The sequence below is a fragment of the Anomalospiza imberbis genome, chromosome 21 (genome assembly GCF_031753505.1).
Source record: "Anomalospiza imberbis isolate Cuckoo-Finch-1a 21T00152 chromosome 21, ASM3175350v1, whole genome shotgun sequence".
NCBI lineage: Eukaryota > Metazoa > Chordata > Aves > Passeriformes > Viduidae > Anomalospiza > Anomalospiza imberbis.
The window spans coordinates 4,599,068-4,627,018 of NC_089701.1; the positions used below are offsets into that span (position 1 = coordinate 4,599,068).

Below are 27,951 nucleotides of genomic sequence, written 5' to 3' on the forward strand. Positions count from 1 at the left end.
GTGCTTCGGGTAAAAAACAGGGTTCCCCTTTGGTGCCTGCAGCTTCACACATACAACTGCATCCTTGGCCCAAATTCTTGCCTAGTTTAAGGTTCATGTCACACCCTGAACCTGCCTCTCAAGTGGGAAAGTGATGGCAGCCTTACCCATCCTGGTCATTCATCTGGAATTGTCTGAAAGGTACCCGGGGCTCAAGCCGAAGCTGAGGAACGGGGAAAGACCCTCGGTCCAGTGATGCAGGGGTCTCAGATGGCTGTTGTGGACACATCTGGAATGAGGCAAAGCAGAACAGCCTAGTTTTTATCCTTGCCACACAGGAAGGTTTACTCACATTAGGTTCCAATATGTGCATGGTAGCTGCACCCTCAAAAAGGGGAACAAACATTTCACATCTGGCTGCCCAACAGGCCACATGCTAATGGCTCCCTCTCCAGCTTCACAGAGAAAGGGACAATTTCTCTTTAGGCTGAGCAAGGCTACGCTACACAAACTCAAAACATGTCAAGAGAAGGATCCCTAAGCAGACCCTGGCAGCCAACTGAGAGTCCAGAAAACACATCTCAGCTGACTTCAACTCCCCCGTTATCTTAAGAACGAAGGGCATCACAAAGGTGTGGAGAAAGGGTGACTCACAAAAGCAGGTAGCATGTCATGGTACGTGGGTGGCTGGTAGACATTTCCCATGAACTGCGAAGCCCCTTTGCGGACGGGCTGAGCTGGGCGGAGAGACGGCTCCTTGGGATCGGTGGTGCTCGCTGAGGAGGGGGCCCCGTCTCCAGTGCTGGAGGTCTTGCTGCCCAGCTCAGCAGGGGAGGCGGTCAGAGATGTGGCAGAGGTGACGTTCCTCCCACCGCCCTCCCTCCAACTGGTGACATCTGGAAGGGAGATGATAATTATGTTAGTATTTGTAAATGCAGGCAGCCACTCTGCCAGAAAGTCTCGAAACCTCAAGTACTCTGGTCAAGCCCTAATTACCCCAAGGTTGTAGAAAAATATCAAGGACCAAGAAGAATTTCCAACTGTGTTTATTTGCTTAAGAGAGGAGCAGCATCAGCTGTTACTAAGTAATTGCTGCACCAGTGGTGTCCTTATTTGCCAATAAACCCGAACTCCTACCAGAGCATTCCCCATCTCCACAGTCCTTACCCTGCAGAATTAAGGCCAATTAGATGCAAAAACACTGAAAGAGAAGCCACATTACACCACACACTGATTTCACTGTGGCTCCCCCAGCCCGGGAAGGGGCCTGCTTTGCAACATCACACTGCAATTTTTATTAAACAGTATAGTAGATGACAGTCCACAGTTGGCTGTCTGGACCACAGAACATCAGCACCACATGCCAATCTGTGATCATCTGCTAAGCAGTCTGACACGTGTGAGCTCATAAAAAGATAAAAGGAAATATAAGGACTGAATTCCTGGTACTACTGTGAACTGGCACCCCCTGCCCAAAACAGGGTCAGTGGGGTTACTGAGCTGGGGTAAGGCAGACAGAATCCTTCACTCACTCTGGGGGCGGAGGCTTGGTCCTGGCCCATACGACGGATCTAAGGCGCCCTTTTCTTTGCCAACCTTGTCCTGCTCGCCAGCTGCTTTCAGCGTCGGAAATTCCTCGGGAGAGAAGGATAACAGTCGGCTTGAGGCCCTTGAACCTGTCGGACAAATAAGTGTGGGACTCAGAGAAGATCTTTCCAGTGCTTCAACTCCCTTATGAGATCAGCCTGGAAATGTGTTTCCTGGGAATCTGGGCCTCTGGCATATTTAAACCCAAATTACTATCATACCAGCACCTCACTTCACATCCCCAACACTCTCAGACACTGTCACCAACATGACAACACATGTCCTCACCCAGCACTCCCACACTCGGGATCTTCATTTAAATTCTCACATTCAACAAAGTCAGTGAACTTTCTCAGCTTCCAATTATTTTTGTGAAGTACAGAATTCAGACAGAGGCAGACATATAAATTCTGCAAGATCGCTCATAAATGATATCCTGCTATCAAGTACCTGACATCCCTATTCAGACTCTTTTTTGCTCAGACCTCACTCTGCCAGGGAAGTCTATTGCTGAAATTTCTGTCGATGTATCAGTGAAACACCACAGGTAAGGACAGATGTTCTATGCTCTCCTCCCTGCTGCAGCATTTTCAAGATGCAGGTCACTGGCCAGATCAGACCAGGTTCATTTCTAGTCACTGGCAAATTGTCTTGCTGAGTCATCAGTCACTCCAGAACAACAGTTCTCTGTCAATTCTAAAGATCTGCCAGTGATTGGAACACGAAACACAGCAATTCTCCTACATCTGTTGGCAAGATAACACCGAATAAAAGGAAATTACAAGCATTATTGTACTATTACACATTAAAATAATTGCTTTTTTTGAGAACTATTTCTTAGTATTACTTGGCTAAAGCTCTCTTAAAAAAGGGCATTTCAGAATTATATTAGAAGTATCAGCCATGAGTACAGAAGACTTGACAAGGGTGTCATCTATCTTTCTTCCTCCTTGCCCTGAAGAATCAAGACAGACTAGCTTAAGTAATTTTTACTTTCTGGAACTTGCACACTGCACAAGACCTCCCATGTGAAATTTCCAGGAAAGACTCTGCAACAGCTGCACGAAACACTTTCAATTTTAGACAGATGAAAATACTTGAGAAGGACATTGCCTAATTTATTGCAAAGTAGCTAACACTTGCTGAAGAGTTCTGATTTTTACTGAACTAGAATGGCACAGGTAAGTGTTTTCAGAGGAGATATCTACCCCCCAGGTAAGGCTGCACCATGTAAGGACTATTTACATGCAGCCATTAACAATTTGTACTCTAACCCTAAGCAGCATCACACTGAAAAAAGTTTGGTGCCCCTTTTATTTCTCCAAATGCCCTTTATACAAAAACACAGGCATGGAGAAGTCCATAATTAATTTATTAGGCCACTTTTCTTCAGGATACACCCTCCAAAAGAGATTTTACAGCTCTAAGCCTTAAAAAGAGCAAAAAGCAAGAGATTCTCCTCTTACCTAATATCTCCTAATACCTGAATTAGCTAAGAAGGAAAAGCAATTGTTCAGTGCCACTAGAGAAGAGGTGCAAGCCTGGGATGGCCTAAGAAATCCTTTCAGACAGATTTCTGATGCTTCTGTGATTCAATTACCTTCTAATTAAGCTGGTCTTAGACACATAGGCAACTGTTTTCTTGGGTTGAGAACTCTATATTGTTAAGTGTGACCTAGAATGAGTTTTCAAAAAATCCTTTAAGAAAATTGTTAGATTATCAGATTTCAAAATTACTGTACAGGAGGTCTATACAGCAAGAGTCAAAAAAGTACCAATTAACCAAACAAGACAGTCTTTGCACTGGCCACCAGCCTCAGGCAAGTACAAGTTTTTGCTTTAACATTTAGCCTTTGAGAAACACCCTCTCATTAAGGGCCTCATTTAATTTAGGGTAAATTTGTCCCCTCTGTTTCTGCAATCAGCAGCTGTCTCAGTTCTTTCAAATACCTCTGCAATTTCACTTGACAAATGAATGGTTCCAGGTCTGTTCACATTAGAACAGTGGAACTGAGCTGTTATTCTCACTATGGTTTTAATGGCACTACTCAGTGCAGCTGGAAACCACCTCCTGTGTGGAAATAGATGCATCTGAACACAACTAAACTCCCAATTCACGTTAACACTGCTTCAGGATTCTCAGTCAAGCAGAAGCCATTAGCAGCACAGTTACTGAGGGAGACTTAATAGCAAGGCCTCAGCCAGTGTGTAGGTGAGTGCACCCTGCAGCAGCTCCACTGCCACTTCCACTGCAATTCCCTTGGATCACAGATACTGTACAAGAACGTTCCAGCCTCACTTCTGACTACCCACTTAGGTGAAGATCCCCTTGCCCATGGAGATACCTACATTTTCCCACTCCAATGTCCCCATCTCTTCTAAACCAATCCCTCCCCTATTTCACGGTGTTTACTGCACCTTTGTTACACACCGCTCTGGGCTGACTGAAGGTGCTCATGGTGGGGGCAAATGTTTCCTTTCTCCTTCAGAACCTTCCCCTCCCAGAAGTCCCAGCTGCATCCCAAGAGCACAACTTGCTCTGGTTCAATGTGGCCATGAGACACATTCTGTTCAAGCACTGGCAGCCCTGAACTGATTCAGCTGCATCATTCCAGCCAACACAGCACAGACTGGAAACAGGACTCAGAAGGCCTCATTCTGCACCAGGCTGACAGGGCAGGAAGAAATGGAGCCCATCCCATCTCATGCCTGTCTGGGAGAAGCAGGCACATACCAGCTCTGTTGATCATACTCACCACCTTCTTGTCCTGCTGGCTTTCCATTCAGCTGTGCCCATGACTTTGGTCCACCTGGCACTGAATTTGTACTCTGAAAACAGAACAAAGCAAAAAGAAACCTCAACATGGATCAGTTAAGATTCATGACTGTTTCTCATTTCCTGGCTGGCACCTGCTATGGTTCAGGCCTCCAGATCACCCAGATACCACAGGTCTCCACAGCTTCAAGATGGTCACTGTTCCCCACTCCAGTGTACTACCATGCTATAGTAAAAATCCTCTGCTCTGTCCTAATGTCTCCTCTGCCCATTTCCACCACCTATTTCCTCAACTTGTACTCTCATCAAGCTTTCCTTTTGTTCTGCTGCATTTTCTCAAATGGTCTCCCTAATCTTCCAGACTTGTTCCATGCTACACCTCAGCTTCAAGACTACCCTACTTTCTCGTGCATTGACCACTCTTCTCCTCTTCAAAACATAACTTCTGTCCTGATTTCCCCGAAGCTCAAAGGCTGGGAATTGTTTTTTAAACCAGAAGTGTGAGATCTACAACACATAGGGTGTCAGGTCCTTGCACTCTCAGGGACATCTTCTTAGTTGCCGGTAGCTTTTTCAGGTCCTAACACTGGCTACTTGTCCCACATGACCAGATATCTTCCCATCAAGTGTCATCAGGCTGGGAACAGGAGCTGGATCTGTTATCACCAAGCAACATTTGAATTACAACTGAAGTAGAAGTTGAGCCATCCCACATTCCAGCCATTTTTTCCTAGATTGCAGCTAGACTTACTGCACACATTTGAGAAATACAGTTCTGTGTATTTTACTTCTGTAACAGCAGCACAACGCTCCTGGTGCAGAGCAGCTTGGACTCAAGAGAGTCACTTCCACAATAACTGATTATACAGGAGCTTTTTCTTAAGTGCAAGGCAACACAGGCAATTAAAGTCCTCAAGCTGCCTGGGGACAGGGGAAGCAGGGTGGCAGTCACAGACTGCTGGCACCTACCTCCTGACTGATTGACTGTGTCGGCTTCTGCAAATTGGAGACAGATTTCTGCAAACCCTGCTGCGGCAGCGACTCCTGCAGCTGTGCAGCCGTCGCACTGGAACTGAGCAGAGACAGCAGAGGTGAGACCAAAGGGGAGGAAGGCAGGAAAACAACTCCTGGTAATATGGCACTTGCTAAAAGATCAAGCTAAAACATTGACTGTACATTGGCACAGACAACAGAGAACTCATCCCTGTAAGGTCTGACACCAGGCACAGCAGTGCACCAACCACTGCTGCCTGCCTGACAAAACTCACTGTAGATTCACTCTACCCACCTCTTTTGGTCTGGCTGGTCCTGCTTGTTTGCCCATCCTGTACCGTCCTTGGGTACTATAATGATGTTGGGGTCGTTTCCTTTGTTCTCAGACTTCAAGCTAGGCAAATTTGCAGGAGGTGGCATGCGCCGGGCAGCAGCAACTTTCCCAAGACTCTGTAAGCCATGTCTAGGAATAACTGGTGAGAAAGGAACAGCAGCAGGTCAGAGGGCTGTATCCTGCTAGATAAGTAACCTTAATTAGGAAGCTGTGGTGGCCACAGCCCCAGCTGAAGTGCTGCTGCTATGTCAACACACAGGTTGTTTCCCACAGGACCACAGATGCAGCCATCAAACAGCTCCTACAATGGGAGGGAGAAAGATAATTCTACCCAACAAAGAGCTCACAGAGTCTTTTAGGAGGATTTACACAAGTAGCTCTTTCATTTCACCAAGCAGAAGCAGCACCACCTTTTTACAGCTTGGGGAAATTGCCACCCAAGTCCACCTTTTAGCAGACAAACAGGTCACCTAACCCAGGAATCCTGAGGTCTCCATTTTCCAGCTCTATCCACCAGACCACATTTATTAAGAAAGTATTTTATTTTTTGTTTTCTATTCTCACACCAAATCCAGAGCCAGTCCAGGCAAGGTCATTTTTTTGAACCCACTATCTACTTTTGGTCATATTCCCACTGCAAAACCAACTCAGTTTCTTTTTCAGTGACCTTCAGTCCTTGACTGTCACCTCACACAAGGTTTGACCAGCTTAAGACACTTCAGTCAGCTCAGGTGCCCTGCCCTGGCACAGCCTAAGGCCCTGGTAAGGCCTCCACTCAAGTTTGCTACCTGCCCACTCTGCAGCAGGCTAAATGAAAGGGCCAAGAGCCCCCACCTGTCCTGTGTAATTCCTCTATGTCTCCACCATAAAAGAGCCATGGAGATTTTCCTCTAGGTCTTAATGAAATACAGCCTTTGACACCTGCACCAACAGTGCAACCCAGCTGTGTCCCACAGGGTCAACAATCTGAACGAGCTCTGCAACAATACTGTTGGAAGACATCAAAAGGAGCTTTCTGGAGGTGTTTCTTACCTGTAGTTCTGATAGCTTCTATTGACTTTCCTTTATACTTATCAAACAGGCTGAGAGTCGAGTACTTGCTTTTCCCATCCTTTCCCTTGGTTATTTGCCCCAAACGATCGGACATTGCGATGAAATGTCATCTAGTAAGGAAATTTCTCTGCGCCGCTCCCGATCTGCCTTTTAATGGAAGAGAACATGGGGAAACCCCATCAAATGGATTGTTCAGCCACAGACAAGCAAAACATAGAACACACTCAACAGCAAGAACTGAACATACAAGTGAGCACACACACCAAGTTTTAACTCCCTTCTCTTTAGTCACAAGAATCTTTTGGGCTTTAAGATTCACAAACTGAATGAAAAGAACTGCAGAAAGACACTTCTCATGGCATTTTTTTTCCTGCCACTCTAGTGCTGAAAGAAGTGAGATTCTTTAAGTATGACAACACAAGGGGGGGGGTCAACAAGTCCTTACTTTAAAAGAGTACGGCTGAGAATAAACAGCTAAACACAAGGATTCCTAAACACAAATGCCAGAAAAGCACTGTATCTTTGTATCTTATACCACACTGGAATTTATCATTGCATTTCCCCTGAAGCACTGGGTTTGTAATGTTTAGATTATGGTTCCACACTGGCCACAGTTATACCAGCAATTAATGCTTTGACAGCATCACTGGAAGACAACAGAACTATTTCTCCAAATCCCCTTTTCTCATCGGCTGGCCATGAAAGAGAGTTATGGAGTCGGAAAAAAACCTGCTCAACTGTACCAGATTCAGATTCTTGAGCCTGTGAGTTCAGCTGTTCTACCATGAATTCTCCAAACACATTACCAAAAAATTATATTCCTCTGTTGCTGGCACCTTGAACATCATTTTTAGCTTGAAATATTCTTTCTGTGGTTTGTTAATTTTTCAATCTGGTCTTTGCTGGCACAACATGCTGTGAGTAACACTCATCACGCAGGCAGTCTCCTTACTTTGACTTTTTGGCTCTTGGAGCCTGGGATAAAGTTGAAACACACAATGCTCACACTGTACATCAACTTTTATGTCAGAAAAGACACTTTGCTTACTTTCAATGGACCTAGCTTACATTTTTTAAAGCATCATTCTGTTCTAAATTTTCTCAAATCTAGGAGCTTCATCTAACCTTTTCACACATAATTTAGATTTCCACATTTCTTGTTGTAAAGCCTCTACTTCAAGCCCAAAACTGCTGGCAGTTTCATTTTACCATCTGTTAGGGTAAAATGAAACCATTCTAGGGTTTCAACTCTGTGTTGGGAGTAACAAAACACTATATACATGTGTGTGTGTGTGTGTATATATACATACATACACATATCTCTGATCTTCCCACACCTCACACTTTCTGAAACTCACCCAGCTGAAAGCCTTCTCCAACAGAGACAGCAATCACTCTTTCTGAAAGAAACTGTATCTGACCAAAGGCTGCAATTCCCATTAGCAATACCTTATCAAATACGATTTGCAGGTAAGAGGATTAGTCCATCACGTATTATGTACAAATTAAAGCACAGACTGTGAACATGCTGGCTAGAGCCAGACTGGGAATGCAGTGCCAACTGCAAGTGGCCCAGTAAAGCCCATCTAAAGGCTGCTGCTGGGGGCAGATGTCTGACCAATAAGCCTGGCACTACACAGCACTTGTTCTTACACTGCAGGATTTAAACTAGGTCTGTCAGGAGCAAGAAGCCATGGACTGTGCTAGGTGGTCAGGGAGAGAGAAAAAAAAGTGTTTTCTGTCACTCAACAACTGCATCCACAGGATGCTCAGGAAAAACACCGAGCTCCCCAAAAAGCCCCTCACAGTGTTTCTGCTGGACCACCACACAGGGCTGCAGCATGAAGGCATTGTGGAGGCAACAGGACTGGCTGGCAGTCTTGAGGCACCTCTTCCTGCAGAGTAGCAAACAGATCTTTGGCTCCAGTCTGGTTCGTCTTTGCTCAGATGGCCACCATGTGCCAAAGAAAACAACAGCTCCTCCCTCACCCATTTGCACTGTATTTTATTAGTAGGACAGACATAAAAGAGAAGGAGAAAACACACTGATTAGCATACACTTGGCAGGAAAGCACAAGCTGGACTGAGAACAATGAGCTTTTTGAAGGGGCAGAGCTGTGGGGAGCCCCAGAGCAGAACAAAGAGCAGAGGGTGCTGTGCTGGCAAGAGCACAGCCACCTGCTTTTACAGGTATATTGAGCCTTGCAGAGGGAGCCTGGCTCAGGGCCTATCCACACCATGTCAACACTGTACCAACCTTGCAATAAAAGCAGTAAAATCTACTCTGAAGTTTAGAAAGCTCAAATCAGACAAAATTAGAAAGCGTTTAAAAATAACCCAACAACAACAAACCACCTACCAAGATCAGGTTCAGGAGTCACCTGGTTAACAGAAAAGCCAGGAGTTCCTAAAAGTCAGTGTGCAAACACAACACAGGGCAATGCTGCCAAAGAGAAACCCTGACAACAGTTATGTAACCGGGTCTCAGCTGCCTCTTGATTACATCTTCTATCATTAAAAGGATTCGGGAAGAATAAACAACCACAGCAGAGAAGCTGGGGACATGTGGGATAAAGCTCCTTGTCAAACTTTTTGGGACAGACAAAACTGTTGTCTGGAAAAATGAAATTTACTTCCAACTCCTTCAAGGCTCTGAAGACATGAAACACAGCTTTGTTTGTGTGTTCTCCAAAGGGGAAATCGAGACCATGGAGAGGTGAAGCAATTTCCACAGTCACTGTGCAAAGAGGCTGCAGCAGCACTGAGCTGGGTCAGAACTGCTGGACTGGCAGGACCTTGCTGCCTGTCCCTCCTGCCAGCTGCAGATCCCAGCTCTCCAAGGGTGTTATCAGCCAGGGAGATCACTGCACCCAGGTCACCCACAGCACTTCAAAGAGGCCACAGAACCTCCCAAGCCTGGCACAACACTGCATTATCTTCCCATCACACAGTTAAGCAGGGAATCCAGACAGGGATCATAAAGGCCTTCTAGTCTTGAAGAGCAAAGCTATTTCTGATAAAAATCACGGTTCACTTAGAACTGAGCTGCCAGCCTGCATGCTCATTATTAGCAGAGCTGGAACTAGAAGGCACATGCTGATGCTGACAAGTGAAAACTGACAGCCTTGGCAGAGCCTCTGACCTGTGCTCAGGGCTCCCGTGCCCCACAGCTGACCCTGAAGAAAGCAATATCCCCTGTTACAGAAAAATCATAAAAAAAATCAATCACCAGCATTTCTGCAGGGTTTCTCTCGGGGTTTATAGAGGTCTGTGGGGGAATGTTTGCTATCACTTTCAGCATGGAGGGTAAGCTCTTCTCATTCTCCTACTATATCCAGTGACAGCACCAGACAGCAAAACACTGTCTTAACAATCACAAAATATTGCAGTATGACCAATTCCATTAGAGATCCCAGGATACAAATAACTGCACTGAAGCACTTAGGCAGACAGCTCCACTGCCCAAGCATACTCATGTCCACATCATACTACCCTGGATCAAATTTTTGCATATTGACCCTAACTGCCTTTTAAAGGGGTAAAATTCGAATCCAGAAATCCACAGTGACATTTTAATGTCTTTAAGACATTAGACTTATAAGCATGCAAGTCTTAGAGCTACAGCCTGTCCTGCAAAAAAAAAAGTGAAAACCTTGAGTTACTGGCACTGGTAACAACTGGAAATCCCCGAGCTGAAAACACAGCCAAATGGAGGGACTCCTGACAAAAAGGATTGTCTGCAAAGCTCTTTGCAAATCTATGTATGCAGGAGGCTGGGCTGCTGGTGTTTTATTCACAAGACTTCAATGGAGCTGGAGTATCTGGAAGTCAGCCAGCCTTAGCTGAGCAGGGCAAACAGATTCATGAAAGGTAACACACATACTAGAAGGAATCCTTTCAGCTACTCACACACCACTGAGCTCTACACTGAGCACAGCCCTGACTACTGCAGATCTTCACTTCTTGCTCACTTCACAGCAGCAGTCAACAACACAAAAAGCAACAGGATGGAGATTAACAGGGAAAAGGTTTTTTTTGCACAAGCAGGAAAGTTTCTGACGTAATTTTATACAAATTGTTCAGAAATTCACAGCTTGGAAAAGCTAAACAGTACTTTCAGAAGAGGAAAGTGTCTGGAGTTACCTTAAACTGAAATTGTGGTTCCTAATGTTACCAGCAATGTGAAACCTTTTAAAAAACACAGTATAGTTTTACAGGAGATTAATGATGTTCTCTCTTCTTTAAATATACACACAGGTCAATTTTACTTGTACTTCCATAGCTGAACATTCATCTGTCAACACAAGAGATACTACTACCTCTGGAACATGTCCCACCAAGAACCATCTATTTGTGAAACACTCACCACCTGCCTCAGCGATGAAAGACACCACTGGCTGCCCTTGGGAGGGCTTTGGTGAGACGCTGTCATCACCTGCCCAGGACTTGCTGTCAGATGCACTTATATCCTGCAGAGGCCCTGTTTGGGCCATACAGGGATCATGAGCCTAGCAAGGAAGGGACCAGGTGAGCACTCAGTTCCCAGCTGAGATTGGGGCAGGGAGCAACAGGAGACTATCAGCATCCAAGTACCAAGTCAATGGGATCAATGCAGAAGAGCTGTGCAGCAAGCAGAAGCTGTAGCAAGAGTCTAAGCCACAAAAAAACCCCTCTCATTCTACTGCATCACTTCCAGAGGGAGATGCCAAGATTTGCTGGTACACCTGAAAAAGGCCCTGCCAAGATCTGGATGCAACAACAAATGTAGTGCCAGAAAATTGCACCAAATCCTGCCAGACAGGGGAGAAGCAAGTCAGGAGTCTGCAGTGCAGAGAAGAGATAACACATCTCCATCACTGAGCTCCTGATTCACAAGAGGGACCCTCCTAGCTTAGCTCAACAGGCATATTTGGTGCTACCAGTTCTTTTAATCCTGCACAATTCCAGCTTCTCGCCATCTCCTATGAACCCTGGCTCAGGAAATGGGAGACCAGGATCACATCTGGCATGATTTGTTGCAGAGGTATGCAGTTAGCCAAGCAATACTGTTGGAAGCTGTCTGCTGGACAGCTGTCCAGCCCCATCCTCAGACCTCGAAGGATTCAAGCCTCCCAGGATTTGAAACATAGAGCAGGACTATGAAGAGGAGAGGCAGAGTCTTCTGGATGGTAGATGTACCATAACTCCACATTGTGGAGCTCTACGGACAGTGGTAAAACTTGACAACAGGGAAGGGAGACAGAAAGGGCATGTCCTGTCTGATGACTTGACCTCATTTTCTCAGTTCTGCCTCCACCAAGCTCACCTGCTGCCCCCTCATCTGAATGTACCAACAGGTTGGCAATCACAACTACTGTCAGTGACTCACTGCACATTTTAGAGAAAACAGGTCTTTGCAATGTCAGGTTTGGCCTTAAAATACAGAAGCTTCACCTCTCTGCTAAACAGCTTTTCCAGTGCTGGGAAGGCAGGCAAGGCAAAGGCAGCCAGAGAGGCTGGAATTGTAACTTACTGTAAAACAGATAAAGCAGACTGGAGTCTGGAGAATAGCTCAATTGTATTTAAACAAAAACATTAATGAGTTCTGTGGTCCTTTCTGTGCAGGCTGGACAGACAATACCACACTCTGGAAAGGAGCCCTGACCTCCAGTAATTGAGGATGCAGACAAAGAAATAGTTCATCCTGAGTATGCAAGACTATGGCACAGAGAAAAAAAAAAAAACAAAAACACCAAAACCCAGTCAGAGGCTGGTCCACAGCCCACAGAAAGTACTTATGAGATCCTGCACTCATGAAACTTCCCCCTCTTTTTCAAGCAACAGAAAACCCAGGTGTGCAGTTAATTCTCTCCTTGAAAGGAGTGTCTGTTCACAACAGCCCACCAAAGAAACAGCCAGTTTCACCCATCTTCCCCACCATGCTGTAAAGAAGGAACTAACCCACTGGTGCCAGCTTGCAGGAATGTATAACCTTATCTCCAACTCAAGAGGAAGTGCTGCAAGGCTTTCATAACCTGCAGGGAAGCAGGAAGGTGTCTCATGTGGAACAACCTGGAGGCACCAGCTACCATCCCTGCACTCCTTACCCTCTCATCCAGGCCTGGAAGATGTTAAAGGAGACAAGGCTCAGCACAAACTGAAGTAGAAGAGTCTATTTCTTTGCTGTTATATATTTCAGAGGCAAAACCCAGGGAGGATGAAGCAGCGCAGTTCAACAAGGATCACCTGTGGCCTCAAGGGATCCAGATCCCAACCTCTCTGCTGCAAGAGGAAAAGGAAGTGATCTCGTGAGCTGCCTGCCCAACAAGGCTCACATTCAAGTGCAAATCTGTACACTTAAGAGTTGCACTTTTACTCTTGCTCCCCTACAACCAAGGGTCAGAGTTGAAACACTCGACCCCCAGCCTCCAACATAGATTCGGCCTTCCACTCTGCCCTGCTGAGGTTCCTCTGAGATCTCAGGGTCCAGGGAGAACACACAGACACAACATCCTCTTTCCTCAACACCAAAACAAGGAGGCTGATCACGAGCAAGCAATTTAAATCCAAAACCAAAAGAAATACCTGGCATAATGTTCTGTTGGCAAAACTTGTTCAGAAAGCTCTTGGCAACATTCAGTTGAACTGTAAGGTAAATTGGGCATTTAGGTATCTGAGCAACAATAACAGACTGTGAGTAGCTGGTGGGATCTCCTGATGGGTAACAGGACTGGCACTATCAGTCCAAGTCAGAGGAACAGTTTGCTCAACTAAGACTGCCAACAGCAAGAAGTCCCAGAACTCAGGTGCCTGCTTCAGCCACCCAAACCTGTGTGCCAACACCCTCAGAGAAAATGTCAAACGAGGAGGAAATGCACTGCAGCAGCACCTGCCATGTTCAGAACGCTCCCTGCCAGTGGAAGAGACTGTCCACTGGCACAGAAAATGCACCCCATCTTGCCTACTGCTCCTGAGGAGCCAACAAGGGCAGGACGCACCCACACAAGCACAAACTGTTCTCAAGCACTGCACAACACCTTAGGTCTGACAGGTGGAATCAAAGACTCTCCCATCACTAAAAATAAACACCACTGCATGTAAAGGTTGTGAAAGTCCCTTAGTCCTGATACTTCTGCCTACACAGACTTTTAAAAGTCATCACAGCCATGATACCCATATAACCAGGTGAGCCACAGCAAGAGCAGCATAGGTGAAATACCTGTGCTGCCAGTAGCTTATCTTGGTGAGCAACACCCATCCAAGGCCGTCACTGGAGAATGCTTCTCCATCAAACATTTCACAAATCCTTCACCAGGTCCCAAGCTCAGCAACTTACTCCATCTCTCAGCAGTGAACATAAATTTTATTGCAACCAAGCAGAGAGAAAAGAAGAGATGTCACAGCTCCAAGAGATGAAATCAGAGCAAAGCTGGCAGCCCTTTGGGTTAACAGTCCTTTTTTCAGGAACAAAACCAGCTCTTTTCACACAAATGCCATCAGCTGTTGAGTAAGCTGCTCTGTTTTCTCTGCAGTCTCAGGAAGGATCACACTGGAATGGGGATGTGGATGTTTACCCTGTGCCTGATGAACCTCACAACAAAATCTGGACTTTGGCAACACCTCCCCACTCTCTCAGGTTGTCTGCTGACTTCAGGGCCCCAGCTCCCACTCAGGTTATGCACAGAAGGTTTTCTTTATGAAGAGAGAAAACCCAATGCTATTGTGATCAGCAGGCAGCAAATGTCAATCCCTTGCTGCACAAGCAAGGGAGAGGTTCCTTTACACCCCTGCGGAGATCCCTCGGGCCTCGTTCCTTCCCAAGGCACTGCTGGGAGCTCCCCTGGCAGGTACATGCTGCAGGGTACAAAGCAGCCCTGGCAAGAGCTGAATAGCTCTTTCTCTATCAGATTTCTCCCAATTCCCACAGCCATCAAGACTGATGCAGCTGGTTCAGGCCATTAATAAGATGACAAGCAGTCCAGACAAGCCTGCAGTTCATAAACACTGCAGAGGCTGAAGCTTCCAAGGAAGTCTTCCTCCAGGTTCCCCAATCTGAACAGCACTAGGGCAATGCAGCATTGCACAGCAATTCTCTTTAAAGGAAGCCTATTCACAGGAGCCATTTGCACAAATGAGTGGCAAGGATGTTAACAGAAATGTGATGGGAAAGAGACACAGGTACAAAGTGGCAAGAAAGCACCTTGTATGTGTTGTGATTCAGTACCCAGAAGAAAGAAGCTTTAGACATCTTTAGGTTTTCTGGAGAGCTAAGCAACTTGGACTATGCCCAGGACATCTGGACTACTCCGAGCCAGACAGGAAGTGAAAACATTTCACAGATGCTTTCATTTACATAGATATTTCCAGTGCATAACTGACAAGGTGTATAAGCGTCATCACTTCTATTTTCCAGATAGGAAAACGACACCATAGAGCTCTGCAGCTATGCTAAGGGGCAGAGCAAGAAACAGAGCCTTCATGTCCCACTTTCTGGGGCTGATTCTTTCTGAATCACACTGCCTGCCTGACGCTGTGGGGCCAGCAGCAGCATGAGGCTCCTGCTCCAGAGAAGTTTTGGGAGAAGCAGGTCCTTGCATGCTGGGATGGGGAATGCCGCAAACACCTCCTAAATGAACCATCCCATACACTGCTTTCACTGCAATACGATCACAGGCATCATTAGAGGCAACACTTAGCTCAGATGCAGAACATTAACACCATAATAACACTCAAGATCACATTAATCTGGTTCTGAATGACGGTTCTTGAAGCTTGGTTATTTCAATAAAAGATAAAACCATAGTTATTATTGTAGCCAAAGAAGGAGCACCTCTTGAATATGTCCCTACTCCCCTGCCTGCTTCACAGCCCACTCCCAACTCTGAACAACATCAGTCGAGGCTTTTGTGCAGCCTCCCAGCCCACATACAGGTAGGAAGAGCTGAAGATCTCACCCCGCAGCAGAACTCTTCCAAAAAAATCACTATATTCCCACACAATAAGTGCCTGGGGGAGGGAAAGTCCCAGTGCAAGCTCTTCAAATCTGTCTCTATTCACTCCTTGGAGCACCATCGCTACAATTCCTATCTGAATGGCTCAATGGCTACCTGGGAAGGATTCCTCAACCAAAACTCTTCAGAAAGGGTGCTAACTGCACAAATACTCGGTAGCTTACTCTTCTTAAGTGCTACCCACCTGAAATCCGAAGGCTATTCGGGGTGCTCCCAACAGCTAAGTGAAGCCTGGCAGACACTGAGATACTACAGTCCAACAGAGTGGGCTTCTTGGCCAGATCCTAGAGAGTTGTCAGCAAGTCCTTGCTTTCTTCACACTAAAAGCGGGCTCAGCTGCCCATTTCAAACCTGGTCATTATCTCTTCCCTTTCACCCAAGGTATGACTTTTCATCAGTCCCCACAAATTAATACCTGCAGTCTTCTTAAGATGGAACAGTGAGCTCACCCCCCACTTCCACCCCTTCTCACCTTTTCAACCCTTCCAGCCTTCTAACACTCTCCTGAAAATTTAAGTGTTGGAGTCAAACAACAGACATTGTATTTTGGCTGCAAGTTAAATAACCCCCTGCAGAGCTGCATACACACCTTTTAACACCTGTCCCCACACACCCCACAGCACGGCAGCACAAGCAGCTTCACAACCAACCAGTGCCACGGGCAATTGCAGAACAACACAGGACTACTAAAGCAGCCTCCAGTCCACTTCGGTTATTGTCCAAATGCTCCCAGATTAAAAAAAACCCCAGGATTTAACAGCTATACAGATCAGTATCTGAACAGCTTTGCTCTGAAATAAACAGCTCATAAGCTCCAACTGCTCTGTTACTTTTGCACAAGAAGTACACGTGCATGCAGGGAACATCCTGAATTCTAGTACCACTTACTAACAGAGCATGAGCCCAAGCTAGGTTTCAGTGAGGCTGGATATAATGCAATGTCCTGCTTTAGCCCCATTTTATCCTTGTAGGGGAAGGAAAAACTCTTTCACCAACCCAGATGTGTGCAAAACCCACCCTCCGAGGGCATCTTCCGTTTGGTAACCAAGTCGCTTCATTTCAGAAGTTACAAAAGGCTGTTCTGTGATGGAGAGAGCTGCAGCTCCCCAGCCTTTACCTGTTCTCTGCGCTCTCACCTCACTGTCTGATACCTGACAGAACCACTGTTCCACTTCTTCTGCTCCAAATGAGAAATTAGTGATAAGGAGCTGTGAAATTATCGACCTATTAGGAGAATGAGTCAGTGACACACGAAAAACAAAACCCACTTAACAAGGCAGGATCAGCTTAAGAGCAAAGCCTGATACTGAGACAACAGCTCACTGCCAAGCTGCAGAATAAATGAGGAATGTAGTAAAAAGAAACCGGGAACCAGAGAGGTCCAGCCCTTGGAATAAACCCACTCCTAAAGTTACCATACTGTAACACTAAGTTTCTCCGGCTCATACTGCTTCTATTCCTCCAACATGAAAATACACAATTTGAAGTGGAAATGCCACTAGAGCAAAATCTCTTTTTAGACTACCATCAGAAATTTTATATATATGTAAGGTTTACTATTATTTTCAGCAGCACTTAAATCTAGCCCGGCTTGCCCTTAAATACTTCCATTTACTCAGGTAAGCACAATGAAGGCCTTGAGCAAGAAGCACTCTTGAACAGGCAGGTAATTCTGACCTGGATCATCTCACACCTGCAGCGCACAGCTCAGGGTCCTTGTTCTCTTCAGCCACACCTCAGGTGTGACCCCAGCAGGAGAGGAGGCCACACAGGGCACTGAGCATTGTCTGTCCTGTGCCATCACCCAGGCACCACGGGGAGCTGCGTCACACAAACACAGCCTCTAATGCCACCACTACCTTTAGGAGGTTGTTCAAATAAATTAGCCTTTGAAGTCAGGCCTTAGACAAAGCTTTATTAAAAGGTTTTATTAAGATGTCACTATAAAGTGAATTAACTTTAATACAAAATATTTAGCGATATTACTCACAAAAAATACTTCTAAAACAAAAATACTTTTAAACCCTGCATGGCCCTTCCAGCATCTTTATGGACTATTTACTCACTTTTCCAGTTTCAGCCAGCTGGCTGAGCTGCCCTTTTAAGCTCTCATGCACAGACAGAAAAAAGAAAAAAAGCCCAAGAGTGCATCAAAAAATGCACTGTAAGACCAAGGAAAAAAATCTCCGAATTTAGAAAAAACAAGGCACCAAGGCAATATATAATGAAAAATTTGGAAACCCATACCAAACACGTGGTTTAATTTTTTTTCAGAGAGGTATCTGTCAAATAATGTAAAAATTTGTTTTCTCAACAGTGAAGACTGCTGAAAGCATCCTCAAATGTGTGATACCTAGTTTACTCAACCATGCAGAAAAGCATATCAAACTAAACAACAACAAAAAGTATCAACTACTGTCTTGTAAAAACAACAAAGCAGCAATTCCAAACAGTATCTGCAATTTTTGAGTATGATTTTTTTATCTGAACTTTTAAATTTTTACAAGAAAAACATTATGGGAGAGGTGTTGTTTATTGTAACCCCAAAATATTCTGCTAACTAGGAAAAACTTAAGTCAGAGACCCAAAAGAAACAGCATCACCCATGATGAGCCCACAAAGACCTCATGGACCACAGGTGAGCCCCTGATAAAACCTGGGCTCATTTACAATGCTTCACTGGGAGTGAAAAATGCATGTAAATATTTCATATTTTCAGTCAGAAATCAGCCTGAAAACATCACTTTCCATCCTCTCTTTAAATTCCACTGTCAGAATATGGCCTTACCTTCCCTACCTCTTCCAGGTGACTTTACCCCTCCGTCTCTGGCTCAGAGCACTAGTTTTTGGAACACTGGAGTTTCATTACCCCAGTGACACTGAACATGGAAAAGGCAAGTACAAAAGTAATGTCCTGGCCACTTTATATCTGAGAAACCTACTCATGAGGAGTCGATTCTCCAAACTTGGGCTCTCCAAGACAGGGACCAGCTATCTATCCATCATGGAAGAGCCCATTCCAGTGGAGGTCAAGTGAATCTGTCTGACAAGGCTTAACAAAACCAGAACTTCCACTATAAACTTGGATTCAGTGCTAGAAGGGGTGGGATGCCTTTCCCCCTAGTAGATGACGAAGACACTGCAATGTGCTTACACTTTATACCTGTTCCTAGAAAGAAACACAACTACTAAATCCCTAAACGTTTATGTTTACTGCACCTTATCACCCCCAACACCAGTAACACCAATATAGGAACACTTATCTGATGAGTAGATACTCAATTTGAATCTCACCCTCTGCACACCCAGAAGACAGAAACCAAACAAAACAACTTTCCTAACAAACCCCACAATTTCCAGCTCATTCCAACCCCTTACGGTAGCTTTGAATTTGGAGATATGGGGGGGGTTTACAAAGAAAAAACCCTCTAAATTCACAACCAACACGACTAAAACCACCCCCGGAGAAGATACTCAGCACGCGTCCCAGGACCCGCATTAGGGTTTCCCCAGCTTGCCGCACAGATGCTCCCACAGAAATGAGAAACTCCTTCTTGAACACACACACACACACACAAAAAAAAAGAAAGGCCCTAAAACGTCTTTCCAAACCTACCAAACGAGCTCGCCCAGCGCACAAACTCCATCCTCGCTTCCCCCGCCCCAGCCGCATTTCGGCCTCAGCGGCCCTTTTGTAGCTCCCGCACAATAACAAACCGGCCGAGCCTTCTGGACGCCACCCCCCCTTGTTTTGCTGAGACACACACACACACACACGGCGCGACAAAAATATCTTTGTGTCACACTCCAGACGACGAAAAAAAAAAACAACAACCTGCCTTTGCGGCGGGGAGCCCCCCGCCCCGGCTGCACCCGCCGGGGAGCGCAGCGGGGCGGGGGCGGCTCGGCCCGGCGGGCCGGAGCCCGGACAAGGGGCCCCGAGCCCGGGCGGCCCCGCCAGCGCCACCGGGGATGGGCCCGGCCAGGCCCCGCGGCGGCCCCGTCCCCGCAGGGAGAAGGGGGGCGGTTCGCACAATAAACACCGGCGGCTACAGCAGCGAGAAACCGGGGCGAGTCTCCCCCCAACCCGCCCGGGGGACCCCACCCGAGCCGGGAGGCCGCGGGGTGCCGCAGCCGCTGGCTCCGGCTCCATTTTAGCGCTGCCTCGTCCCACCTTCCCTCTCCCTCCCCTTCCTCCTCCCCCCCGGCCCCACTCACCGCCCCGAATATCCGCGGCCGCCGCCGCCGCCGGCCCCCGATACCCACCTGTGATGGTGGCGGGGAGCCGGGGGTGCCTGCGGAGCCGGGTGCGGACGGGCGATGGGCGCGGGGCGCGGCGGATGGCGGCGGATTGCGCGGGGCGGCGGCGGCGGCTGCGGCCGATCCGGGCACTCGCTGCCTCCTCCTCCTCCTCCTCCTCCCCCTCCTGCCGTGCCGGCCCGGCCCCGCCGCGCAGCGCCACCTGCAGGGCGCCGCCGGCAGCGCGGGGGCGGCGCTGAGGGAGCTCCCTCAGGGGGACGAGATGGACGAGGAGCTGCTGGAGAGGGTCCTGCGGAGGGCGCCCAGAGGATTTGCGGCTGGAGCGTGTCTCCGATGAGGAGACGCTGCGGAGCTGGGCCGGGTTACTCTGGAGAAGGGAAGGCTGAGAGGGGATCTCTACAATCCATGTCAGTATCTCCCCGGCGTGTCCGAGGATGGTGCCAGGCTCTCTTCAGTGGTGCCCGGTGACGGGATGAGGAGCAATGGCCATAAACTAAAAGACAAAAAGTTTTCCCTCAACATAAGAGAGAACTTCTTTAGGTTGAGGGTGGCAGAGCTCTGGAACAGGTGCTCAGGAAGGACGTGGAGTCTCCCCCTCTGGAAACACTCCAAACCCACCTGGGCACGTTCCTGTGTCACCTGCTCCAGGTGACCCTGCATTGATCTGCAGGGATCCCTTCCAGCCTCAGTTAATCTGTGATTCTGTGAGCTCAGTGTCCTCAGAGGGACACCGAGCTGCCGGAGTGGGTCCGGGGGAGGGCAACAAGGAGGATCTGGGGACTGGAGCATCTCTCTTATGAGGCAAGAGTCATCACTGCAGGGTTCATTGCTACAGCCACCGCACCCCCCTGTGCCAGGGACGATGTCTCTGAGGGGTTACTGGAAATTTTTCCCTCACATTTTTATGACCCCAGAGCCATAGGGCAGTGACAGGGACATGGGGCGATGACAGGCCCATGAGGATTCCTGTCCAGCCTGAGAGGGACCAGAAAACACCACTGAGGGCTGCCTGCTGTTCCCCCACGGTTTCATGGGCAGCAGGTTCAAAGGAGGAGCTGCCCCTTGGAAGGACTTCAGTCCACAAATATCTTTTAATTTGGAAATGAATGCAGTAGAGCAAAGCAGTCACTCCTCTCCCAAAACACTCTACAGAGCCATAAAATACCAACAGCCTCACCAGCAAACACAGTCCCTGCTTCAGACAAAAAGAGCTTCAGGTCGACACAACTTGAGCAGCAGCAGCGCTGGCAAGAAATTGGCAGTAAACATAGTCTTGTAAAAGCTACTGCAAATTGCAGTTCCTCTGCCCAGTGGATCTTTTATAGCTTTGGAGATGTGGTCTCCTTGCACCCAAGGACAGAGCAGCCTCTCTTTAATTCTCCTTCCCTGTCCTGTAAGACACACAGGTGTCGGTCAGTGTGACATTTGGTGACAGAAGGCCAGACTGCAGGTACACACATGCATTTATTTCTTAGGGAGTGTCCAGCAGTTCAGAAAAATTGTGCACACACATATATATTTATATATATATGGGACAAGCACCTGGGCAATTGCTGGTCTCATGCAAACGCACTCTTTAGCTTATTCATAGGTCACCAGTCATAGGCTGTCACCCCACAAGCCCATCAAGGGAAGGTGGCTTTAGAGGGATTTTGCAGCACATTTCCCAGAGCAGGCAATGCCTCAGGAGGAACAGTTCCCACCTCTCTCCACGTTACAGGAGCAGCATAAGGCCGGGCACCCAGATCACTGCTCATGAGAGATGATCTCAAACAGCCATCAAGAGTAATGAGAGGGAAGAAATGCATGAACAGCTTTCTGGACCATATGGGATGTTCCTACAGTTGATCTGCACTGCTGTTGAAGTTGCCAGGCACTGAGCTACCAAGAGATGCACCAGCGCTGCTGAAACCATCATCTGGTTGTCCTTTTCTGCATATCAAAGTATTACACCACTCCTGCTCCTTTGGTGTTTCATCTCATCTCTCTAGAAGTGTCTTACCTGTCCAGAGACAGGAGGCCAATGCCCTCCACTTGTCTCCCTACAGGACCCCAACCCTCCTTCCCAACATTCCCAAACTCCTGCTCTCATCAACTCACTGGCAGCTGGGGCATTAGTCTGGTCCGCTTAATTCTTTCTTTCTCCATTGGTCAGACAAGCACACACACACACAGCTCCTCTAACCTGCTTCCTGCCCATGCAAACCTCAGAGTCATCCACAGGAGCAGCTACAGTGACAGGAAGCCACCCTGTGGCATTAACATTTCCCTTTGGGAGATCAGGAATGTGGGATCCCCTCACTTTCAGTGACTCATGCAGACACCTACAACCCCCACCATCAGCAGGTGACTCACACAGGTTTGTCCAGGTCAGCACTATCCACATCTGCTGCTGTAACAAGCAGTTCTCCAAAGGTCTCCTGTGCATCTCCAAGGCAACGATCCAAGGCCAAGGGAATAGATGCAGCAATTAAAGAAAAAAAAAAAAATAATGCAAACTGTTGTGGTGATCAAAAGACCAAGGTAAACAAATGAAAGACAATTGTAAATTTATTACCAGGTATGTACACTGCAGTGCCCATGAGCTCCTGGCTTTTCCACCTGTGCCCAGCAGTGTGCCAGAGCCAGCTCTGGAATTCTGCAAGTCTGGCTCAGGACTGCATTAGGGCTGGATTTTCCACCCCCTCACTGTTCACAGCTGGGCACAGTCTGGATTAGTCAGAGGACATAGCTTGTCTGTGCCACCACAGGGGAGAGTGAGGTTCCTCTACATCCAGGTCAACTACATGTGGTCCATGGGAACACACATGGATCAGACCTTGGCATAAGGTGAGGAATTTCTTCTGGTGCTCTTTGAAAGACCTGCACCACCTCTCGCCAGCCTCTGTATAAATCAAAACAACTGGTGTAAAGTGAGAGCTGGTAGGATTAGACCCACAACAGACTGGGAGGGAGGAGTGTCAACACTGAGAAGCAGTTTGGGCAGAGACTGAAGAACAGGTTTCATCTGGATGAAATGCAGTGCATAGCTCTATGCAGGATCCATTCTGGAAAAACAGCTCACCCACTCTGATTTTTCACCTGTTCCAGAGTCCTTACTAAATTACTCCCTGGACAAGAGAATCAAGCTCAGGAGTATTCTGCTTCCTCCTTGCAGGACTAATTACAAGAGAGCAGAAATCCTGCTGTGTGCTTCATCCTTCCACTAGTGAGAAATCTGCTAAACACAAAATATCCATTACAGAGGACTTATAGCCCCCGTATAGGATATACATCTACAGAAGTATCTTCTGGTATAAGGCCTCCTAGTAATAATAGAATTTCTATTATATTCTGCAGCTTCTTCAAAAATTTGCTCTGAATCCATCAATCCCTGCCCCTGCCTTGCACCAAGCAGGGCAATTTACAGGCTCAATGCTCCTGTGCCATTTTGCCATCACTTTGTTCAGCTGTAAATGGCAGCCTGCACCACAGGACAGGGCCTTACTGCCCTCGCAGTCATTCACAAAACTCATCAACACACTTGGAAAAGGCAAAGTGATCCTTTTCTGTTCCCCATCCAGAGGCCATTTGGCACCACAAAGTACACATTTACCTTAGTGGGTCAGGTCACAGTCCTTCCAGTTTTCCATCTGTCTCAGACAGCAGCCAACATCAGCTGCTGCAGGAGAAACACTCAATGGTCAGTTGTGGAATCACCTGTCCGTGGGAAAATATGCTTTATAATTCCATGAGGTAAGAGCTGCTTGTGCCCTGAAGCATGAAAATAATTTCAAATTCAGTTGCATCTAAATCAAGAGTGCCTCATGCCTGCACTGATTTCATTAGCTTATCTGAGACAGCTACAGGGAAATTCAAGCCTGCAACTAAGTGAGCAGGGCCTTAGGACCCAAAACCCAGTCAGCAAGAGCATCAATAGAGTTGAGCTGTCATATTTGAGAGGTAGGAGAGAAGACACGAGTAGCTCTGGCAGCTCTCTGTAATCCCACTTATAAGGCTGTGTTATCCAAATATAAGGAAATGTTTTGAAAGCCAGACCTCAAGCAGAACAAAGGGACATTGGGTCTCAAATATAAAATATTTTTCCCCCTCTTCTTAAAGACTGAATATCAACAGAGGTGCTTTGTAAGAAGAAAGGTATTCTGTAAGAAGAGAGAGGAAGCTGGAGACTCACCTGTTTAAGCTGAAATAAATATGAAATACTGGGAATGGAAAAATAGTATGAGAACCCAGGAATCCTGGCCTGTGTTCCTTGTAATAATTGTGTTACTTACTGCTTCTTCTAGCTGCCGGATCAGGTAGAGGCTGTTGATTTTTATTCCTTTGCAGCCCATGGGAGTTGCAGGCTCTGTATGAAAACAAGATGCCATGGAAGTGTTTGTTTGCCAGGCTATTGTTTGTCCTTTTAAAGGCTGCAGACCCACTCCATTCTTCATGAGAAAATGCTGGCTGCTGAAGGACAAACCAAAATGACTATTTAAGGCACTAAAAATGGAAATCATTTAAAACAGAGCTGATTAAAAGGAAGAAACTATTCTTCCAATGAGAAGTGAATTGCTTTCAGCTGGCCTGAGCACTGAGCTTTGCTTGCAGCAAAACCCAAATACCAGTTGCCTGATAGTGCAAGTATTTTGGAGGCACTTAATCAGCCATGACTCCAGTTTTTCCTTGTGCATGACTGCAAAACAAGTCTACTGCTTCTACTCATCCTGGCTCAGTGTTTTTTCTTCTGGCTGGGCAGTTCAGAAGACAGCAAGGCTGTTCTTTAGGCAGATTTTAAAGCCCAGCCTTTCTTGCTACATCCACTTGGAAGCCCTCACAAAACCTTGATTGCTTAAATAGCAAGAGATTCAAGAAAAAAAAAAATCCAGAAACATCACACACCTTTCTTACAATGTGACAGCTTGTGTTCTTCAAAAGATTCCAAAGATTGTTGGTGACATGCCGTGTTTTCAGCACCTTCAGAAAACAGGGAAAATAGGGAGATGGAGGTGCAAGCACTAAAGTTCTGTCAGGGAAAGACTTGGGTGTATTTTTCAATACGACACTCACTTCCAAAACACACAGAAAAACACTTAGAGAAGCACCTGGATTTTTTTTCAGTTAGCATCTCTGTTTGTTCTATCAAAGTCCCTTCTTCAAAGAGGTTAGGAAAAAAAAAATCCAAGACAAATAAGGGGATAGAGTTATTTAACATAGGGTCCTACAAGTTGTATCTCAAAACACAAGGAATATTTCTGAGGAAGGCAAAACATCCTGTGTTAGATCAACCTGACTCTTATGACAATTCATAATATAAATATATCAAACTTCTTTCACTCTAAATCTGGAGATCAGTCCAGATTTAAACTACAAAGTAATTTTGTTTCCTACCTTGAAACTCTCATAATGACTATAGTTGTGGTCAGGATGTGAGTGCAAGGACACATTTGGGTTCATGGTTCCAAACTTCCATCACAACAATCCGATTCCTCCCATCCCAGACAGCTGCTGTTTCACAGCTCAAAAATATCTTGCTTCACCCTGACAAAGGGAAGTATCAGCTGCTTCTGAAAGCGCTGGAGCTGATGAGAATGGATGGATTTTGGTAGATGGAAACAAGCCAGCTCTTGCTGTCCCTGCCGAGCGTGGCTCTGATCAGTGACAGGATGATCACAGCCCAGCCAGCATGTGAATCCTGCACACGTGCAGAGACAGAAATGGTAACTGCAATTAACAGGCTGCAGGATGCACTTCCACAGCCCTGAAGCCAAGGCCGTTGTTTGGAACACCTCTGGAGCTACAGAATTTCCTTTTTCTTGGGGAATTCATGAAATAACTCTCTAGTGAGTGTTTTTTTCTCATGACTAGATTTGTCCCTTCTATGTCAGGAGATCCCATGTGGTCCCTTTTGAGTTCAGCTTCTTCTTTAATTATTAACAAAATTCCTAAATACTTCGGTGAGTGCTAACTACCTCTGCTCAGGGTAAACAGAGCATCAGCCCCAAAAGCTCCATCCACCTCCTGCCTCTCCGTCCCTGTGTCCCTGCTCCCTTCGGGAGCGGCCACATGGCTCGGGGTGTAACTTCCCACGGGACTTTGGCTGGTGGTGGGGACACAAGGGACGCGGAGGGGTCGCAGGGCCGGGGGCATCGCCGTGCCGGGGGCTGCTCGGGGCTGCGATCCGGGGCGGCGGCGACATCCCGCCGTGTCCCCACTAGATGGAGCGACAAACCCAGCCTGGAGGCGCCGGCGGGCGAGCCCCGCTCTCCCCAGTGTCCCCAGTCCTGGCTGCTGCGTGTCCCGGTGGCCGGAGGGCTCGGAGGGTGGCCCCGGCAGCGGCCAGCCCCGTTCCCGCATCTGCGCCCTCTGTGTCGGGGGGCACAGCCCAGGGTCCCCGCGGCACGCTGGGCTCACAGCCCACGCTGGTGCTCAAAGAGGCGGCCGAGGTGTCGAGCAGATGCTTCGCCACGTGGGAGTGGGTTTTTCTTAGTGCTGTGGGCACCTCGGCTTTGCTATTTAGAACCCAGGCAGCGCTAATGAACCCGGCGAGCGAGCAGCAGCCCCGGCGAACACAGCTGGACTCACCCTCACACCGAATCACCCCGCAGCTTTGCTGAGCCCCTGGGGCCAGGGCTCTTTGTGCAATGTGGTGGGGACGTGGGTGTGCTACAGCCCACCCCGGGCACGAGGAAACCTGGATAGCCCTGGTCTGTGCTCGCCAGGGCTGGCAGGGACCACCGGTGCTGAGGGACCCCCAGGAGGCTGCGTGCAGCCCGGGTGCTTCCTTTGGAGCAGACCAAAGTCAGATTGCATCATCACCACAGTTTTGTTGAAGGTGCCATTCTTCCCCCTCAGCTCATCTCCAAGGGATCTGTGACTCATCTGCTTTGCCCTCCCAAGCCTGGGAAGAGGAGCATAGGCAAAGGTCGTGACCATAGAAAAGGTTCAGCAGAGACAGATGGAAACGCAGTGGCTGACAGACCCTGTCCTGTCCAAATAGACACAGGGGCCAAGTGCCACCAGGGTTTGCAGCAGCCTGGGGAGAGGGTAGGTGGCACTGCTGATTCCACACTCCAGGAGGCCAAATTCACCTGTCCTGCAGCCTGGACCAGAACTGATTTTAGACATAAAAACCAGAGGATGTGGGACAAGGATGCAATGAGGCTGACTTCAGCAGGAGCCTCTCCTGTGGTGCAGGAGGTGCAGAGGCCTTGGGTCTCTCCAGACCCTTCCATGAGCCTCACACCATTCCTGCCCAGCCCTGTGGGTGAGCATGGGGTGTGGGGGCTGGCAGGAAGGAGCTCCTGCCCTTGCCTGGGATGTGCATCTCACTTCACCACGGAGGAGAGCCAGGCAGTGCCAGGGCTGGCAGGCGCTACGGTGGGAGCACAGCCAGGGGGTTATTAATAACCTGCTGAGTCAGGGGGGGCTCTTGGGTTTCAGGATCACAAGACAGGCGCCGAGCAGCTCAGATGGATCTCCCTCATTCCTACTTTTTTCACTGACAGGGACAACTGCTAAGATGGCCTCGTTCTCTCCACAGGACAGCTCGGCCCCATCCTGACTGTTGCTACACCCAGCAGGGATGCAGGGTTTGGACTGGAGCTGCAATGACCCCAAAAACACAAGTGCTGTCCTAAAGGAATTAAACAAGGAGGGCAGGGGCAGAGACACACAGGATTGATCAGGACACAGCAGCCATAACAGCCCTGTTCCTCATCAGTGTAATCAAATCACATCATGGAAAGAAAAATGAGTACCACAGGCCTCCCGTCCTGCTTCCCTGCAGGGTCCTCTCTGCAACCCCCAAAAAGGCTGTGATTGAGGCTGGCATCCTGCTCCTACCCAAGAGGATGGAGCCAAGGACTTCATAAGATACAAAGAGAATTTGGAGGATCTGGCAGACGTGCACATTTCAGTGTCTAATTTAAAGAGTTTTGCAGGGGATGAAAAGCCTCAGGGGATAGGGCAGCTCTAGCAAGTTTGGGATGGGATCA

General features: G+C 47.6%; 1 protein-coding gene across 9 annotated transcripts in view; it reads right to left on the reverse strand.

The window, feature by feature from the left end:
* PRRC2B (proline rich coiled-coil 2B) overlaps positions 1-20,134 on the reverse strand; it is a 46,595-nt gene extending 26,461 nt beyond the window's left edge. For 4 of the 9 annotated variants that reach the window (XM_068211252.1, XM_068211254.1, XM_068211246.1 and 1 more), the window contains exons 1-8: positions 19,931-20,112; positions 6,702-6,869; positions 5,631-5,808; positions 5,312-5,414; positions 4,323-4,395; positions 1,512-1,655; positions 634-875; positions 147-268 (exon numbers count right to left, since the gene is read on the reverse strand). In XM_068211252.1, the coding sequence (XP_068067353.1) occupies positions 147-268; positions 634-875; positions 1,512-1,655; positions 4,323-4,395; positions 5,312-5,414; positions 5,631-5,808; positions 6,702-6,816 (977 nt within the window). In that variant the 5' untranslated portion in view covers positions 6,817-6,869; positions 19,931-20,112. Of the gene's footprint in view, positions 1-146; positions 269-633; positions 876-1,511; positions 1,656-4,322; positions 4,396-5,311; positions 5,415-5,630; positions 5,809-6,701; positions 6,870-15,655; positions 15,781-15,808; positions 15,846-19,930 lie in introns of those variants that run through there. The other 5 variants (XM_068211247.1, XM_068211248.1, XM_068211251.1 and 2 more) reach the window with 5 other exon arrangements.
* Between the last annotated feature and the right edge of the window lie 7,817 nt (positions 20,135-27,951).